The 17878-nt window shown below is 58.6% G+C and overlaps 2 protein-coding genes across 13 annotated transcripts; both read left to right on the forward strand.

The window, feature by feature from the left end:
• On the forward strand, window positions 1396–17216 carry CCDC9 (coiled-coil domain containing 9). 12 transcript variants are annotated; one of them, XM_021094629.1, is made up of 15 exons: window positions 1401–1622; window positions 3298–3365; window positions 3506–3610; window positions 5174–5275; window positions 5424–5672; window positions 8180–8263; window positions 8345–8518; window positions 9071–9252; window positions 11653–11699; window positions 11806–11938; window positions 12315–12405; window positions 12478–12871; window positions 13222–13314; window positions 14807–14853; window positions 15423–17216. In XM_021094629.1, exons 2-15 carry the CDS (start codon window positions 3363–3365, stop codon window positions 15438–15440), a joined length of 1722 nt encoding a protein of 573 aa, XP_020950288.1. In that variant the 5' UTR covers window positions 1401–1622; window positions 3298–3362; the 3' UTR covers window positions 15441–17216. The 12 variants fall into 12 exon arrangements, with proteins under 12 accessions (XP_003127303.3, XP_020950288.1, XP_020950295.1 ...); XM_021094627.1 differs by lacking the exon at window positions 1401–1622 and adding an exon at window positions 2636–3016; XM_021094636.1 differs by lacking the exon at window positions 15423–17216 and having other exon boundaries at window positions 1563–1622; window positions 14807–15357.
• INAFM1 (InaF motif containing 1) lies at window positions 16158–17217 on the forward strand. Its single transcript, XM_021097554.1, has 2 exons — window positions 16158–16196; window positions 16411–17217. The coding sequence occupies exons 1-2, from the start codon at window positions 16158–16160 to the stop codon at window positions 16879–16881; spliced, it is 510 nt and encodes a 169-aa protein (XP_020953213.1). The 3' UTR covers window positions 16882–17217.

Here is a 17878-nt window from a genome sequence, read left to right on the forward strand (position 1 = left end):
CTCCATATGCCGCAGGAGAGGCCCTAGAAAAGGCAGAAAGAGAAAAAAAAAAAAATTGGAAGAGGAAAAAGGATGAGAAGTATGTAATTTTCAAATGGGTGGTTTTAAGGAAGGCCCCTAAGAGGAGGTGACATTTGAATAAAGAGCTAAAAATGATATAGTGAATTTGGCAGGTATTTGGGGGAATTTTAAGAGAATTAAGTTATATGCGTGGAGAAGGTCTCTGAAAGGCTGTTCCCAATAACTATGTAAGTGGCAGGTGATTGCCAGGTACTTCCCTTTTCCACGATTTAAATCACAAAATGAAATTACTGGCCACCTCAGGGAATCCAGCCTCCCACTTATGTCATCCCCTGTAAGGGTGTCCCATCACTTTTTGTTGTTGTTGTTCTTTTCTAGGGCCGCACCCACTACATATAGAGGTTCCCAGGCTAGGGGTCTAATCAGAGCTGTTGCCACCGGCCTACGCCACAGCCACAGCAACGCAGGATCTGAGCTGCATCTGCGACCTACACCACAGCTCACGGCAACGCCGGATCCTTAACCCACTGAGTGAGGCCAGGGATCGAACCCAAAACCTCATGGTTCCTAGTTGGATTCATTTCCGCTGAGCCACGACATGAACTCCACTGTCACATTTATTATCACTTGTAATAACATGTTAATTATGTTTGTTTTGGTTAATGCATGTTACCCTCTGGACTCTAGGCAATCCAGCAGATCTTTCTCTGAGCTTCTGCAATTCCTAGAATGCACCAAGCTCACTCATCACAGGACCTTAGCACAGGCTGTGTGTCCTCTGCCTGGGCGCCTAGCCCCCTCACCCTCAGCCTCTCTTCCCGTCCCTCTTGCAAGCCATCTCACACATTTTTGTTTTCTGTTATTTCACATATACTTACGTCTTCCCTCAAGAGGACAGGGATGGGGTCTGCCTTGTTCATCATTTTGACACGCCCCCTCACGCCCAATTCCCCATCCTCCCAGCACAGAGCCTGGCACTCAGTGCTGACTGATTTTTTGCTGTGTCCCCGCCACGCGGAAGTTCTGAGGCCAGGGATAGAACCTGAAGTACAGCACCGACACCACCAGATCCTTAACCTGCTAGGCCACTAGGGACACCCTCAACGCTGATTTAGAGGGTGAAGGAAGGATTCTTTCGGTTGAAAATTTTGTCTCTACAACTAATTCTAAGGTTTCATTAGCAGAAGGGTGGGGGAGCATCCACCCCCTGCACAAGCTGGTAAGTCAGGATTCCAGGTTATCATTGCCCAGGGCAGGGCGCCGATTTACTGGAACCAGGAAAGGGGAGAAACAGGAAGCAGGTAGAGGCCAGAGAGAGAAGACGCTGTCTCCTCCCCCTGGAAGGTGGTCGTTCAGGCAGAAGGCAGTACAGCAAGCTTCCGGAACACCCTTGTCGACCCGCTTATCTCACTTTGCGCCTCTACCCAGACGCGAGCGGCGCCTTTAAGGCTCCCGGAAACGAGCCAGAACAACCGGAAGTGACCCTCGTTAGTTCCCCTCTTCACGTGGTGCGGGCCGGAAGTGACGCGCGGGGCCCGGGAGCTGCCGACGCGGAGGCCGACGGAGCCGGAGTAGCGGACGCCGCGGGGTCTCCGGGACAGGTGACCCTAGGAGGGGGCCGGGAGCGCGCCCGGAGAGGGCGGGGCCTGATGCCCACGTGGGGGAGCTGGCGCGAGCGCAGGCGGGGTAGCGAGCAGCCCGCGGGGGCGGGGTCAGATACTCTGCGGGGGGCGGGGACTGGACGCCCACAAGGGAGGCTAGGGGTGGGTGCTGGCTGGGCGGAACGTCGGCGGGTGGGCAGGGCTGGGGTGGGCCAGTCTGCGGGCGGGTCCGGAGTGTAGGTGGGCAGCTGAGGGCGGGGCCCAAAAGTTGTGCCGGGGCTGGGGGCGGGGCCAATGGAAGCCAGCGGTGCGGGCGGGGCCGGGACTCCCGGCGGAAAACGCTGGGGGCGGAGCCAGAAAGTTTTTCCTGTCCTGAAAGTGGGTCCTGGAAGTCAGGGGTGGATCCAGAGGCTGATGCGACGGTGAGGGCAGGGCCAAAAAGAAGCGGGGGAGCTGTGGGCGGGGCCAGGTACTGGCTAGGAATGATGAGGGTGGAGCCGGAAAGTTTTGCAGGCGCCAGGAGCTTCCCCACAATGTGGTGAAGCTCGCCGTGGAGCTCGAACCTTGCCTTGGGGCGCGCCGGGGGCGGGGCCAAATATTGGCGCGACGAGGCGGGTGCAGAGTCCGGGGCGTGGCCAGGAGGTTGGCCGGGCAAATCGTGTAGGGACCACAAATGTTGACTCGTGAGCTGGAGGCGGGCCTGGTGTAATAACGCGAGAAGGAGGGGGCGGGCTTAGGTTGCAGCCTGGGGATCTAGGGGGCGGGGCCAGAGTGTTGGCTGGGAAAATCCGAAGCCGGGTTGAGGGGCGACAGCTTCTTGACGCGAGCGTGCGGGCGGGGTCGGAAAGTTTTGGCTTTGCCCGGGGTGGGCCGGTGGCGTTCCGACCGGCTGGAGAACGGAGCTTTTTCCCTGGAAAGCCGCAGGCGGGCCAGAAAGTTTTGACCGTGTAGAGGCGGGTACAGTATTCTCTAGGGAGGTCGCATCAGGCCCAGGAAGCCTCGCCAGTGAGTACTGGGTCTGTTTGGGGAATCTTTATAGGGGTGCGGGGAAGCAGGGGCACCTTTCTTGGGATGCTGGGGGCAGCGAATAAGGAGTGCGGTTCAGACTCTTTGAGTGTGGGGTTATGAGACGGTTCTGAAACTCCTTGGAAAGAGCCAGATCTAGACTGTTAACGGGGATGTGAGCGGCACCAGAACGGGCACAGGGAGTTGGGCCTAGAACTTTCTTGTGCAGGTCGGGGGAGAGGCTCGTTACCTAAAGCTCTCTTGGGATGGAGACCCGAGGTAAAACTCCCAGCATAGGGGTGTGGAGACTGAACTAGAATTTTCGTTTGGAAGAGAGCAGTGTCGGATGTTTCCCTAAGTAATGGGGGCGTGGTCAAAACTTTCCCAAGGTGGGTGTGACTACGTTGTTTACGTGGAAAGTAGGTGGGCCCAAAACCATGGGAGGGGGCAGGGGCTAAAGTTTTCCAGGTAAGGGGCGGGCTAGCACTTCCGGAAGAGATGGTGGGAGGGAGGGCTAGCTTTCCCTTGGAGTGAGTGTGTGTGTGTGTGTGTGTGTGTGTGTGTGTGTGCGCGTGCGTGTGTGTGCGTGCGCGCGGAGGAGCCCAGGCTGGGAGAGGAGGAAGCAGCTTGGGTAGAGCCATCCGCCTAGTCCTGTTCCCTCTGCTCTCAGGAACCCCCAGTGGCGTTTTCTGCAGGGGAAGTTTGCTGGGACCCTGGCTCCACTCAACCAGCAGAATGGTGAGAAGGAAGGCGTGGTCTCTGGGATCTGAGCTATGGGGTAGGGGGCTTGGGAGGAGGGGACTCAGACTCTCCCAACACCGGATTGAATGGCACTGGGGTGGATATAGGTTTTTTCCCCAACTGTCTACCCCTCTCAGTCAGCCACACTGGATCTGAAATCGAAGGAGGAGAAGGATGCTGAGCTGGACAAGAGGATCGAGGCTCTTCGGCGGAAGAATGAGGCCCTCATCCGGCGCTACCAGGTGCCCTAGCCCCGCCCTGGGAGACCCCATCCCCTCTCCTCCCCGCAGTGAGTTTCCCTCACTTCTCCCTTCCGCAAAACCTTTTCATGACTCATCACTCTCAGGATAAAAGCCAAAAGCCTTAGCCTGGGATTCTGTGTTTCATTCCATCGTTCATTCATTCCTTCACAGTGTCTTCACTGCTCCAGGCCCTGTGCTAAGTGGTGGTGGGGAAACAGCAGTGATGGAGATGGTCCTGAGCTTGACCTTCCAGGGGCACAGACTTGGCTTCAGTCAGTGATGGAACCACGGTGGGCAGGGCTGGAGTTCAGGGTTCTGTGGGAGCTCAGAGAGGGCTCTTCACCCATTCTGGGGGATTCTGGGAGGGCTTCTTGGAGGAGATTCTGAGACCTCAAGGGTGAGTAGACGTGAGCCAGTTGAAGAGGAGAGCAGAGCCTGTTTCAATCAGAGGGGACACTTTGTGCAAAAACTTGTTGGAGCATCAAGTTGGGGGGTCACTTGGGGGATATTGACTTGGAGAGGGTCAGCTGGGGCCTGGCCATGCAGGGCCCCAAACACCACCAAGCTAAGAGTTTGTCCCCTGAGGACACTAGGGAGCCCTGCAGGACTTTGGGAGTGGGGCCAAGTCAGAATAGTTTTTTAGGAAGATCCCTCTGGCTGCTGTGTGGTGGTGGGTGGGAGTGGGGGAGACCAGGAGGAAGGTGGGGCAGTGACTCCTGCGGGACTTGTAGAGAGGAGGTGCCACACCTGCGACAGGGCTGTCAGGAGGGACTCATGACTGACGGGCAGTAGTGGGAGGTGGGAGGAGCAAGGGTCCAGGGTGAGGCCCAGGTCCCTGTCCCAGGTGTCAGAGTGGGTGGTAGAGCTGTCCCTGAGATGGGATGAGGAGTGGGTTTCATTTATTCGTTCGTCATGCATTCATTCATTCACAACAACAACAACAAAAGCATATTGAGCCTGTTGTGTGCCAGGCAGTGTTCGAGGCTTAGGGGGTACATCAGTGAGCCAAACAGACAGATATCCCTGTCCCTTGGCAGCTTCTGTCGCAGAGGGGAGGCAGACCATAAGCCAAACACACCGAATGCCAGGTAGTGAATGGGGAAAGGGGAGGGGTGAGCAAATGGTGGAGCAGAGCCCTGAGTGAGGTGAGGGGCTGGAAGATCTCTGGGAGAAGAGTGCTTCTAGTAGCAGGAACAGCAGGTGCAAAGGCCCTGAGGCAGACTTGATCCTGGTGTGTTCCCAGAACAGTGAGGGGGGCAGAGTGAACGAGGGGTTAGAGTGGGAGATGACAGCAGGGGGTAAGGGCACCCGACCCCATAGGGCCCTACAGGCTGTGGGGAAGCCTTGGCTCTGGCTCAGAGATGGACCCCACAGCAGGTTTCTGAACAGAGGAACAGCCTGATGCAGTCCGAGGGGAGTTGCTAAAGTAACCAGGCTTGTTGTCGAGTGTGCAGGAGAGAGGCCTGGGCCCGGGCAGACTTGGGAGAGGTTCAGGGGGCCGTGGGCGTCCAGCCAGTACACACAGAACCCCTGACACTCCCTTTCTCTGGTGTTCACTTCCAGGAGATCGAGGAGGACCGTAAAAAAGCTGAACTCGAGGGAGTGGCGGTGACAGCGCCGCGGAAGGGCCGCTCGGTGGAGAAGGAGAATGTGGCAGTGGGAACGGTGAGCGCCAGGCCGAGGTGGGGACTCAAGAGGACAGGGAAGGGCGAGGGTTGAGACCTCAGGGCCTTCCCTGCTGCCCAGACCCCTGGGGGCCTCGATCCTGGCAGCCACCCCAGCGACTGTCCTTTTCTATCCGCGCCCTTTCCAGGAAAAGACCCTGGGTCCCTCCCGGAGGTCTCCTGGGACCCCTCGGCCCCCTGGGGCCAGCAAGGGAGGCCGGATCCCCCCACAGCAGGGAGGCCGCGCAGGCATGGGCCGGGCCTCCCGCAGCTGGGAAGACAGTCCTGGGGAGCAGCTTCGAGGAGGAGCTGGGGGCCGAGGCCGGAGGGGTCGGGGTAGGGGATCCCCGCGTCTTGCTGGAGCTGGAGATGCCTCGACTGCCGACCGCAAATCCAAGGTAGGAGCCGGGCAGGAACTGGAGGCCCAGAGGCTCTGTGCCGCCATGTCTCTCTCTGTTCTGCCCTCGAGGAGATTTTCTCCTTCACCCATCGTTCTGTGTCTGTCTCTTTCTTCGTCCCTCCTTCCTCTCCTCCCTCCTCCTGACCAGTGTTTGTGATGCTCTCCCTGGGTCTTTCTCTACGTCTTCCCTGTTGGCTCTCTGTCCGCTGTGACCTCGCCCACCTGCCTTCCCTTGCCTGGCGCGCTCTCTGGTACTGGCTGCTGGCTGCTGTCCAGGGTGCTGGTGCCCACACTTTCTCCTGAGAGTGTGTGTGTGTGCGCACGTGCGCACATGCTCCTCTGTCACTCCCTGGATTTGTTAGCTGAGTGGGAGGTTGTTTAGCATTGTGGCTTAGAGCCCACCATGGACTTGGAGTCAACCTTCTTTTTAAAATTTTGAGGAGTTCCCATCATGGCTCAGTGGTTAACAAATCCGACTAGGAGCCATGAGGTTGCGGGTTCGATCCCTGGCCTCGCTCAGTGGGTTAAGGATCTGGTGTTGCCGTGATCTGTGGTATAGGTCGCAGACGTGGCTCGGATCCCGAGTTGCTGTGGCTGTGGTGTAGGGCAGTGGCTACTGTTCTGATTCAACCCCTGGTCTGGGGACCTCCATATGCCGTGGGTGTGGCCCTAGAAAAGACAAATAAATAAATAAATAAAAATTTGAAATTCGTTTTATTTGTTATGGCTGTACCTGCGGTATGTGGAAGTTACCAGGCCAGTGGTTGAATGCAAGCCACAGCTGCAACTTCTGCCACAGCTGTGGCAGTGCCCCATCCTTTAACTCAATGCACAAGGCTGGGGATCGAACCCACACCTCTGCAGTGACCCAAGCTGCTGCAGTCGGGTGCTTCACCCACTGTGCCCACAGCGGGAACTCTCAACCTCCTTTTATTAGTTCCCTCTCCTTGGGCAGCTCACTTCCCTTCTGGGAGCTTCTGGGTTTTCCGTCTCAAACGGGAATGGAAATCGGGTTTAAAGGTTATTGTTAGTAACGTGTGACATCAGGCCCTGAAACCGTCAGAGTTAGCACTAAACCCAGTGAATATTCCGTAAGGATGTTTATTTGTATGTGCTGAGCTGTTGTAACAGAGAGAACCCAAAATGCCATGGCTTAAATCAAGTGGAAGTTTCTCTTTCTCTTGTATGCTGAGTCCTGCGAATGAAAACGTTTCCAGCCGCTTGGCTCTGTGCCCATCTAGAATTCTGTCTCTACAGAAGGAGGGGAGAATGAATTGTGGGGGTCACCAAGCCACCTGGAACGTTGCTAGTGTTGTTACCGTGACATTGTTTCTGTGGCAGCCATGGTGTGTTGGGGTCCCCAACCTCTCTCCCAGGTTCAGGGTTTTGCTAGAAAGATTCACGGCTAGGATTTATCAGTGTGAAAGAATACAGAGCAAGGAGTTCTGTCGTGGGTCAGTGATTAACGAATCCGACTAGGAACCATGAGGTTGCAGGTTCGATCCGTGGCCTTGCTCTGTGGGTTAAGGATCCGGCGTTGCCGTGAGCTGTGGTGTAGGTGGCAGACATGCCTCGGATCCCGCGTTGCTGTGGCTCTGGTGTACGCCAGTGGCGACAGCTCTGATTAGACCCCTAGCCCAGGAACCTCCATATGCTGCAGGAGCGGCCCTAGAAATGACAAAAAACAAAAACAAAACAAAACAAAACAAAAAAACAGAGCAAAAGCAGCAAAAGGAAAGGGCAGGTGAGCCAAAGTCTGGAGGAAACCAGGCAGCAGCTTCCAAGAGTCCCTGCCCTGTGGAGACACATGAGCTGCACTTAATTTCTCCTGCATTGAATTGAGACAGCCTATGTCAAGAGTTGTCTTCTGGGGACTCAGTGGAGACCTAGTGCCTGGGCTTTTTATCCTGGGCTGGTCAGGTAGCCCCCCCCCCCATATGTATCCAGGTTCTAGATCCCATGAGGAAGGCAGGCGTTCCGCATACAGTGTGGTTTGCCCAGTCGAGGCACTTTGAGTCCCCCAGTATTGGTTCACTTTTTTTTTTTGGGGGGTCTTTTTAGGGCCGCACCCGCGGCACATGGAGGTTCCCAGGCTAGGGGTCGATTTGGAGCTGCAGCTGCCGGCCCACGCCACAGCGACGCAGGATCTCGTCTGTGGCCCAGACCACAGCCCATGGCAGCCTCGTCTGTGGCCCAGACCACAGCCCATGGCCCAGACCACAGCCCATGGCAACACCGGATCCTTAACCCACTGAGCGAGCCCAGGGATCAGACCCGCATCCTCATGGATGCTAGTCAAGTTCCTTAACCTCTGAGCCAGGACAGAACTCTCTCGGTTAGCTGTTGACTGGGAACATGCTGAGAGTTAAATGCCCCAATGCCAGCCGTGGGCTGGGCTCGCAAGCAGGCAGGGCAGAGAGTCTCGGGTGGCGACAAACTCGCAGGTTTGAGTGTCTGTTCGTGACACCCCGTGTCTCTGTCGTGTTCCCCCCTCACCCCCTCCAGGAGTGGGAGGAGCGGCGCAGGCAGAATATCGAGAAGATGAACGAGGAGATGGAGAAGATTGCCGAGTACGAGCGCAACCAGCGGGTCAGTGCCGCTGGCGCCCCCTGGCGGCGGGGCTGAGCCGCCCGCCCGCCCGCCAACCCCCGCCCCTCCCGGTGCCCGCAGGAAGGCGTGCTGGAGCCCAACCCGGTGCGGAACTTTCTGGACGACCCCCGGCGTCGCAGCGGGCCGCTGGAGGAGCCTGAGCGGGACCGCCGGGAAGGCAGCCGCCGGCACGGGCGCAACTGGGGGGGCTCCGACTTCGAGCGGGTGCGCTGCGGCCTCGAGCAGGAGCGGCAGGTGGGTGAGGCGGCCGGGACGCTCCCGGGCCTGCAGCCAGTCTCTGGGTTCGGGGTTGGGTGTGTGCCCAGTGCCAGACGCAGCGGGGCTGGAGAGGGAACAGAGAGGGGCAGCAGCCCTGCCCCCAGGCTCCTCCCCCAGGTTGACTGGGTTCTTGGCCTGCACCCTGCCTCTCCCCTTTCATAACGTCACGGTGGCTTTTGGTGGTTACTGCCCTTAGGGATGTTTACGGGGTACTCTCCGGGGCCAGGCACTTTTTGGAGGCTGGGCCTTAATCAGTGAACATGTAATAAAAGTGTCAGGAAATTTCCAGTGTTGTGAAGAAAATTCCAGCCCAGCTGGGTGAGGGGACAGAGGATAGAGGGGGACACAGCTAAGAGACAGAAATCTGGGATGGCCTTTCTGAGTAGGTGGCTCCGACCTCCACTCTCTCACCTCCTCCTGTGTGACCTTGAGTGGGTGGAGGTTGGAGAGCCTGGGGAAAGGGGTGTGTGTGCGCGTGTGTGCGGGGTTGGGGACCGGGGCCCTGACCCCCTGTCCGCGGGGGGGCAGGGCCGCCGGGCAGGCCTGGGCGGTGCCGGGGACATGACGCTCTCCATGACCGGCCGAGAGCGGTCGGAGTACCTGCGCTGGAAGCAGGAGCGGGAGAAGATTGACCAGGAGCGGCTGCAGAGGCACCGCAAGCCCACTGGCCAGTGGCGGCGGGAGTGGGACGCTGAGAAGACCGATGGCATGTGAGTCCCTGGCCCGCTTGTCCTTGTGTGGCTCCTCCTCCTTGGCCTGACCTCTGACTCCTTTGTGGCGCTCTGGTTTCTCGTCCTGTGTGTGGGTGAGCAGTCACTGTGTAGCTGTGTAATCACCACCAAACCTAAGTGGCACAGAAAGGCAGTTCTTTATCACGTGTTCCCTCCTGGGTCACCCAGGCTGGATTTGAAGGTATGGGTCCAGCTGGGCGTGGCCTCTTGCTGCAGGTTGAATTCACCTGTGTCCCACGTGTGCTCATTCTGGGGTTCATGCTGAATGGAGCAGGTCCCCTGGGACGCGTTGGCCGTGGCGTGGGCGGACGTGAAGGAGGGAGCGTGGACATGCCCGCCCATCCTCTTGGCCCCCAGAGCCTGCCTGCGCAGGAGCTTAAACCCTGCACACGCTCAGGGGTGGGGCTGCGGTGGCTACTCGGCCAAGGGTGCGGCTGTACATTCTTGTTGTAGGCAAAGCAAAAAGAAAGCGTCACTCACAGTGATGACCCCCTGCACCCTCCCTTCATCCCTCTAACGTGGCCCCCACCAACCCAAACCCATTGTCCTAGTGGCACTGTTATTCTCAGCGCTGACTGTGTGCCCTTTTGGGTCCCAGAAAACATCCTGTTAGTCACACTGGAAGTGAAGGTGTCATCAACAGGATGAATCTCCATAGCAAAGATGGAGAAGGTTCTGGAAGAGCTACCAACCAGCAGTCTCAAGATTGGCAGCTATAGTTTTTACATGGTCCTCTGTCCTCTGCTGTGGCAGCAGTTTTCATGCCCAAAACTTCTTGTTGGCACTTGCTAAAGAAAGAGGATCTTGTCTGTGTGCCTGGTCGTTGGAGCGTTTATTTTCGGATTGTGAGCTAGGCCTGTGCCAGCATGAGAAGCATTTTGCACAGATACCGTAGCTCGTTTTTCTTAAGGTGTGGGCAGCTGGGCTTTGGGGGAGATGTCTTCAGGCTTAAGAATGAGAAAATAGGAGTTCCTGTTGTGGCTCAGCAGCAACGACTCTGACTAGGAACCATGAGTTTGCGAGTTCAGTCCTTGGCCTCATTCAGTGGGTTAAGGATTCAGCGTTGCCATGAGCTGTGGTGTAGGCCACAGATGCAGCTCGGATCCTATATTGCTGTGGCTGTGGTATAGGCTAGCAGCTGAGCTCTGATTTGGCCCCTAGCCTGGAAACTTCCACGTGCTGCTAAAGCAGCCCTAAAAGCCAAAAAAAAAAAAAAAAAGGAGGAGAAAACAATTATTTTCCTTTTGTGTTCCCAAGGCAGCCTGTAGCAAGTTTCATTAATGTACATGTGCACTGATTTCATGGGCACTTTTTTTTTTTTTTTCCCTTGGCCACCACATGCAGTGGCTTGATGTGGGATCTCAGTTCTCAGACTAGGGATCGAACATAAGCCATAGCAGTGAAAGTGCTGATCCTAACCACTAAACCACCAGGGAACTCCCAAGAGCAGATGTTTTTTGAGTCCCATTCATGAGTCATGGAAGCTTCTAGGTGATGAGGGATGGGGATGTAGCAGTGAAGAAATTGCTTCTTTGTGGAACTCAGAGTCCAGTGGGAAAGACAGACAATGAATAGCTCCAATATCAGGTCATGAAGAAGAATGAAGCAGCATACGGAGAGGGATAGCGGTTACTTTTTTCGACACAGATGGTACATGTGATGATGTGTGATTGGTGATACTTTTGCTGAGGCCAGGAGGAAGTTAGGGGGTGGGCCACTGAGAGAGCTGAGCGGGCGTATCCCAGCAGGTGCAGCAGGTGCAAAGGCCCTGAGGTAGGAGCACCATGTAGTAGAACTCACTTAGCTGGAGGTAAGAAAGAGGGGTAGGAAAAAAAAAAAAAAAAAAGAAAAAGGGATAGGAGGGAGTTCCTGTCGTGGCACAGTGGTTAAAGAACCCGACTAGGAACCATGAGGTTGCGGGTTCGATCCCTGGCCTCGCCCATTGGGTTAAGGATCCAGCATTGCTGTGCGCTGTGGTGTAGGTCGTAGACGAGGCTTGGATCAGATCCCACGTTGCTGTGGCTCCAGCGTAGGCCGTTGGCCACAGCTCCGATTCAACCCCTAGCCTGGGAACCTCCATATGAAAAAAAAAAAAAAGAAAGAGGGATAGGAAATGAAGCTGGGGATCATGGACTTTCCACATTTTTGTTCTGCAGGGGAGCTCAGATGCTGAATTTTTTCCTTTCTGTGTCTGTCACTACAATGTGAAATTTGTTCTTGTCCATCAGCTGATCTGGTTCTTTCAGTCTGTGTCCTCCCCCGCGTCAGTTGACCATCTCTTGTGATCTTGATTTCTGACCCAGGACCCCATCTCTCCCCTCTAGTCCTCTGGTTCTCCCTGTGCCCCCAGGTGCCTGCTCACCCCTTCTCTTTGCCCAGGTTCAAGGATGGCCCAGCTGCTGCCCCCGAACTATCGCACCGCTATGGTGAGTGGGTGTCCTTGGGTGGGGTGAGGTGGCTGGCCGGGCCAGGCGAGGTGGGGGGATTTGTGCTGGGCCCTCCACCACTGATGCCCCCTGGGCTTCCTTGCAGACGACCAGGCTTGGGCCCGGCCCCCCAAGCCCCCCACTTTCAGGGAGTTCCTGTCCCAGCACAAAGCTGAGGTCAGCCGCAGAAGGAGGAAGAGTAGTCGACCCCAGGCCAAGGCAGTGCCCGGGGCCTACAGGTGGGGCATCCCTTCCCCTGGCCCGCCCACAACCTGGGCGGGGCTCTGTGGCTTGTGGGGGGGGGGGTCTGTCTGTCTGTCCTGCCTTGGCCCTTGTCTCTCCCGCCCTTGTCTTCCTGTGGATCAGGAACTTGGTTTTAGGGGCGTTGGGGCCTGGCCCTCCGCTTTGCCGCCTGTCCCCTCCTCCTCTGCCACCTGGCCCCCTCCAGCTGTCCCCGACACCGTTTCCTCCTCAGTGCTCCAGCCTCCGGAAGTCCCACGGCCCTGCTCCCCGCCCGAGTCGAATTTTGCAGCCCTCTCTCTGGGGAGGAGCCGGACGTGGGAAGCCCCTGCCTCCTGTCCGCCCGGACTTGAGCCCTTTTTCTGTCCCCTCCAGTGACCATGATGACCGCTGGGAGTCGAAGGAGGCCGTGTCTCCGGCCCCTGAGCCCCCACAGCCCGTGCGCCCCGAGGAGCCGCCCACACAGGTAGCGGGTCTTCTCCCGGCGGGGAGGGGGCGCCGGGGCCCCTCCCTGTGACCTGCCTTGTGTTCCTCACAGCTGCCCGAGACCCCGACCCCTGCCCATCAGCCTCCCGAGGATGAGGGCGAGGAGTACGAGGGGGAGGCGGGGGACGGCGAGGACGAGGAGTGGGAAGATGTGAGCGAGGAGGAGGAGATCGAGGAAGAAGAGGCGGAGGAGGAGGAGGAGGAGGAGCCCGCGCCCACCGGAGACCACCAGCCCCACAAGGCCGAGCCCAGCGGGAGCCCTGCCCGGGAACACGCTGACCAAGAGCCTGCCAGGCCTGAGGAGCCCCTGCCGCCTCCCCAGGCCCCTGCCACACCTTCCAGCCCTTTCTCGCCCTCTGGGGGCCACCAGCCTGTGTCGGACTGGGGTGAAGAGATGGAGCTGAATTCTCCCCGGACCCCCCACCCGGCAGATGCCCTCTCTCCGGGTGAGGCCTGGCCTTTTTTTGGAAATGCATGAAGCTGGCTGCTTGTGTGTGTGTGCGCTAGAGGGGTGCATGGGGGACCCTCAGGCTGGACCCCGGGACCCCTGCGTGACCCAGCACCCTGGTGGCTAGGGAGGACCGTCCATGCTGTTTGCGGAATGCTCGCCTCCAGATCCCGTCCCTGCTCTGAGCCATTCACAGCCCCTCCCCAATAAAGAGTTCACATCCTCAAATGACATCCCCCAAATGTGTCCTTGGACCCCCTCTCCCTCCTCCAGGGCCTTCTCTCTCTCTCTCTCGGGTGGGGGATATTTAGAGGGGAAGGGGTTTGACTGGGCCTCCCCCTTCCCCAGGAGGTGACCCGCCAGCCTCTGCTTCCTTGGAGAGTGGGCCCAGCCTCCCAGGAACCCAGAAAGCTGAAGAGGAGGGGTCTGAGGCAGCTCCAGGTGGGGGAGTCGCTGTGGCAGTGGTGGAGGCCCTCTTCCTCTTCTGGGGTTGAGGGGAGGAGGGTTTGCCGCGGTGGAGTGGAGTGGGGCTCCACCGTGGATGGGGGTCGCGGCTGGCCCCTGGGGGTGGGGTTGGACTGCTGGGTTGGGGGAGCAGGAAGCTGTACTCAAGGGGTGGGGCTAAAGGAAGGACTAAGGGCCAGCGACCAGGAGTTGATCCCAGGAATTGATCATGCTGTGGGTTTACAGTGAGGAGATGGAGCCAGGATTGGATTAGGATTTAGAGGCCCAGCCTGGGGGTTTTGGAAAGTAATCTAAAAATATGGGGGTGGGCTAAATTCAGGGGGAGGGGCTAAGTTCAGGGGGAGTAGCTAAGGGCAGGATCAGAAATTTAAATAGGTCAAAAATAAGTACAGGGAGGGGCAGAGTAATGGATTGAGCTGTGGAGGGATTAGAGTTTAGAGGTGTGCTTGAGTGGCATAGATTAGAATTGAAATAGGTGAGATGAAGGGGTAAAAAAATTGGGGTAGGGGCTCCCGCTGTGGTGCAACGGGGATCAGCAGTGTCTTGGGAGCGCTCGGAAGCAGTTCAATCCCCGTCCCAGCACAGTGGGTTAAGGCTGCGGCGGGGCCGTAGCTGGGGCTCAGTTCTGGCAGCGGCTCGGCTGGGATCTGATCCCTGGCTCCGGCGCTGTGTATGCCGTGGGGCGGCCAAAACCGGGGGGGGGGTAAATAGGCTGTTTTCTGTTTTTTTTTTTTTGTCTTTTTGCTATTTCTTTGGGCCGCTCCCGCGGCATATGGAGGTTCCCAGGCTAGGGGTCGAATCGGAGCTGTAGCTACTGGTCTGGCCTACGCCAGAGCCACAGCAACGTGGGATCCGAGCCGCGTCTGCAACCTACACCTACACCACGGCAACGTCGGATCATTAACCCACTGAGCAAGGGCAGGGACCGAACCTGCAAACCTCATGGTTCCTAGTCAGATTCGTTAACCACTGCGCCACGACGGGAACTCCTGTTTTCTGTTCTGTAGAAATAGGACGAAGCCTGATTCCACCTCCACCAGGTGGAGGCAGAGCCAAGGAAAGTGTGGGTAGAACTGAGGAGGTGGGCAAAGGAAGTGGAGGGCAGTTCCCCCGGGACGGGCAGGATGGAGGTTGGTTTGGGCCCGCGGGTTGGGGTGGGGCTGAGGTCGGAGAGGCCAGGTGGTGGTGGTGGTGGCTGAGGACTGGGTGCCCGAGCGCTTTGTCTTTGGGTCACGTGGTGCGATTTCGCTGTTTCAGATTAGGTACTCTGTAAACAGGGTTATTTTGGGGTCTGTACTGCTGCGTGGGTCCACTCGGAAGATTAAAAGAGCCTGAGGCTCCTAAACCGCTTAACTGGGGGTAGGCGGCAGCCAGGCTCAGTGGGGGTGAGGGGCGGGGCTGGAGTGTCCGGGTCCGGGGGGTGAGGGGGTTACTGTTCCTCTCCGGTGACCGTCCCTTCTCTTCCCAGAGGCGGGCCGCGAGGGCCAGGAGACGGCTATCAGCGACTTCCAGAGGGTGCGTTTCTGCAAGGTGGTGGCGGCCGCTTCGCCACTGGGGGCCGCCCGCTGACCGCGCCCTCCGACTTCGGCCTCCGCGCTCTGCACTAACCTCCCGCCGCCTCGCTCCTCTGTTCTCTGCTTCCGCCACACTCCAGCCAGGAGAGGGTTAAACGTAAGGGGGGAGGAGCCAGGGACAGTGAACCGGGTGGGGTCAGGGCAATAGTCCAGTCTCACAAATGGGGGGCGCCGTGGCACCGGGGTGGCTGAGACGCCCCCGTTTCCCAGTTCTGGAGGGCATGGGGGGGGGTCCAGGTGCCAGTTCCCGGGCCGAGTTTCCCGCCTCCAGGAGCTTACATCTGGGGCATGGCAAACAGCCGGTGACTCTTTCGAAGGACTTGAATTACCCGGCCGCCGGCTCGGTCTCTTATTAAATGCAGCACTTCCGCTAACCTTTGAACTGTGTTTTTGGCGGGGGGCAGGCTAGGTTGCTTGCTTGGCGGGCTTTTCCGTGGCGGAAGAGGCGGGAGGAAGGGGTCTTTTTTCCTCCATTTACCCTGATACGTATTCCCTCCCCCCCTCCCGCAGGCCTCCCCGAATTCCTGAAGACGCTGCTGGGAGGGGACTGAAGCTTCCCCTCCTTGATGGGGAGGGGGCGGCAGAAGGGGATTAGTCTGGTTCTCCAGGCAGTGCTCCCTCCTCCCTGGAGCCCACTCTGGACCTCCGGGCTTTAGAGAGACAGCAGTTGAGGGTGGTGGGGGAGGAGCTGGGGAAGGGGCGTGACTGGGGTGTGGGGCGGAGGTGGAACTTCGGGGTTTGAGCTTAGACCTCAGGACGCAAGTATGGAGGGGGCAGGTCCCGTGAGGGGCGTGGTCAGGGCGCCTGGGCGGGGCGGAACCACAGGAGCAGGTTTAGATTGGGAATCCCTGATGCAGGTGTAGGGCGCCTCCCGGGGCAGGGGGGCGTGGTTTAGGACGCGCAGTTCAAACCAGTGGAGTGGAAAGAGGCGAAGCCTGGGCTGGAGATGGGTGAGGGTAGGGGGAGAAGAGGGTGAGATCGAGTGCTGAAGTCCAGTTTGATTTGGAGAAAGGCAAGTTAAAACGGGGGCGGAACTGCGGCTAAGGAGGGGCGAGACTTATAAGCCCTGAGCTTGGCAAGGGGTTGGTGGAACTAGACGCTTGGAAGAAGTCTGAGTTCCGAAAGGGGACGGGTTTAGGGCGCGGGGAGAAGGACAAAAAGAGAGTGGAGCTAAGCGCCGGGCCGGGTAAAACACCGACGCCTGGCGGGAGTCGACTGGGCTTGTATTTGAGAAAAATCGAGATAATGCATGCCTGCGGCGGGTCCAGAGCCAAGGAGGGCGGGGTCAGAATGCTGTAGTTAAGCCTTGCCTTGATAATGGTTGGCCGGAGGCCGGGGAGGGGGAGTGCCTAAAACGCAAGAGGTGGTCCCGCTCGCGCGGGGGCGTGACCAAGGTGGCGGGGGCGGGGTTGGGCGAGGGAGAGTTGGAGCGCGGGGGCGGTCCTCTGGAAGGGGGCGGTTCTCTGGAGGGGGCGGCCCCCTGAGCGGGCGGGCCTAGTGGGTGGGGCCTGTGCGGGCTGTGGCTCCTGGACAAGGGGGCTGCGGAGATGCGGGCACGAGCTGCGTGGGTGGCGGCGGCGAGAGCCCGGGTGGCGCAGGGCTGAGCGAGGGCCCGCGGGGCCGCTGGCTGCGCCTGGCCCCGGTCTGCGCCTACTTCCTGTGCGTTTCGTTGGCTGCCGTGCTGCTCGCTGTGTACTATGGTCTTATCTGGGTTCCCACGCGGCCCCCTGCAGCCCCCGGCGGTCCGCCGCCCAGCGCGCAGTCTTCTCCTTGTGGCGCCCGCGCGGGTGCGCTGCCTGCTCCGGCGCCCCCAGCTGCTTCAGTGTCTTGCCTCCTGGGAGCCCCTGGCGGGCCGCGACCCCAGCTGGAGCTGCCGCGGAGCCGCCGCCACTGGGACCCCAGCCGCCGCCCGAACCGCCAGACGCCGGGAGAGACGCCGGAGGCCTCAGGGGGGCGAGGACCCGGGTAACTCTCCCTTTCACCTAGGATGGATCGCCGGTCTTCGAGAGTCCGGCGCCCCGACTACGGATGCGCCATTCTCGGATTGGGTTCTGGCTCCCTTTTCACGACATCGTCTAGCGTCTCCGGAGCCGTCATCCTGAAGACTGGGATGGGAAGGGCCCTCGCCGCTAGCAGCTCCTCCGCCGTCAGGCTGGGTCCTCCGCCATCTGGCGGACCCCCTCCTGATCTCTGTTCCTGATCTCCCTCCTTAGGATGCTGAGCACAGAGCCTTCAGTCCGCTCCCTTCTTCCTCGAATCTCCATGTCCATATGTCCACCTGCAGTAAACTCCAGTCCCAACTGCCTCGCATTGTGTTTGTCGTGTTGTCGCAGAGGTGCCTCCCCCCTTGAGTTTGGGAGAGAAAGTCCTTCCTGGCATCTGATTTTCTTTCGTCTCTCACTCTGGCTGGATGGTTGTGGCTTTTTCTCTTCCCTATGGGGGCCCTTTTTCCTCCTTCCGTCGCCGTCGTGTAGTTTCTGGGTTGGGGTGAGGTGAAGAGGCTTATCTGCAACAGGGCAGTTGAAGGTCAGACGACGTGAAGGGCTTCACAGTTTTTGGCATGCTCGGGGCCGAGGACAAGTGTCTCTGGAGGGCGTGAAGGGGCTCCTGTGACAGCCCAGGAGACCAGAAGGGAGATGGGATGATCTAGAGTCAGAAGAGCGTTTCTGGAGTTGTGATGAGTGTCATGTCGGGTCGGAGGCTCAGTCTCTGGAGATGTCAAGAGAAGATGCTCCTGGGAGGTAATGATGCCTTCCTCCTGGAATCTGAGAGATGTGCTTGGCGGGGGTCACGGTGGGGTTTCTCTGCCTCTGGGAATCACTGAGGATGTTCTCAAAGTTTCCTGCTGCCCTTGAAGATGAGTACTGCCCCTCTGGTACCCCTGCAAACCCAGGCAGGGAAACTCTGGTCCTGCTAAAAGTCAGAGGTTTTGATCGAATCCATGTTTGCACCCAAAAGACTGAGGC

This window comes from Sus scrofa, chromosome 6 (genome assembly GCF_000003025.6).
Source record: "Sus scrofa isolate TJ Tabasco breed Duroc chromosome 6, Sscrofa11.1, whole genome shotgun sequence".
Taxonomy (NCBI): Eukaryota; Metazoa; Chordata; class Mammalia; order Artiodactyla; family Suidae; genus Sus; species Sus scrofa.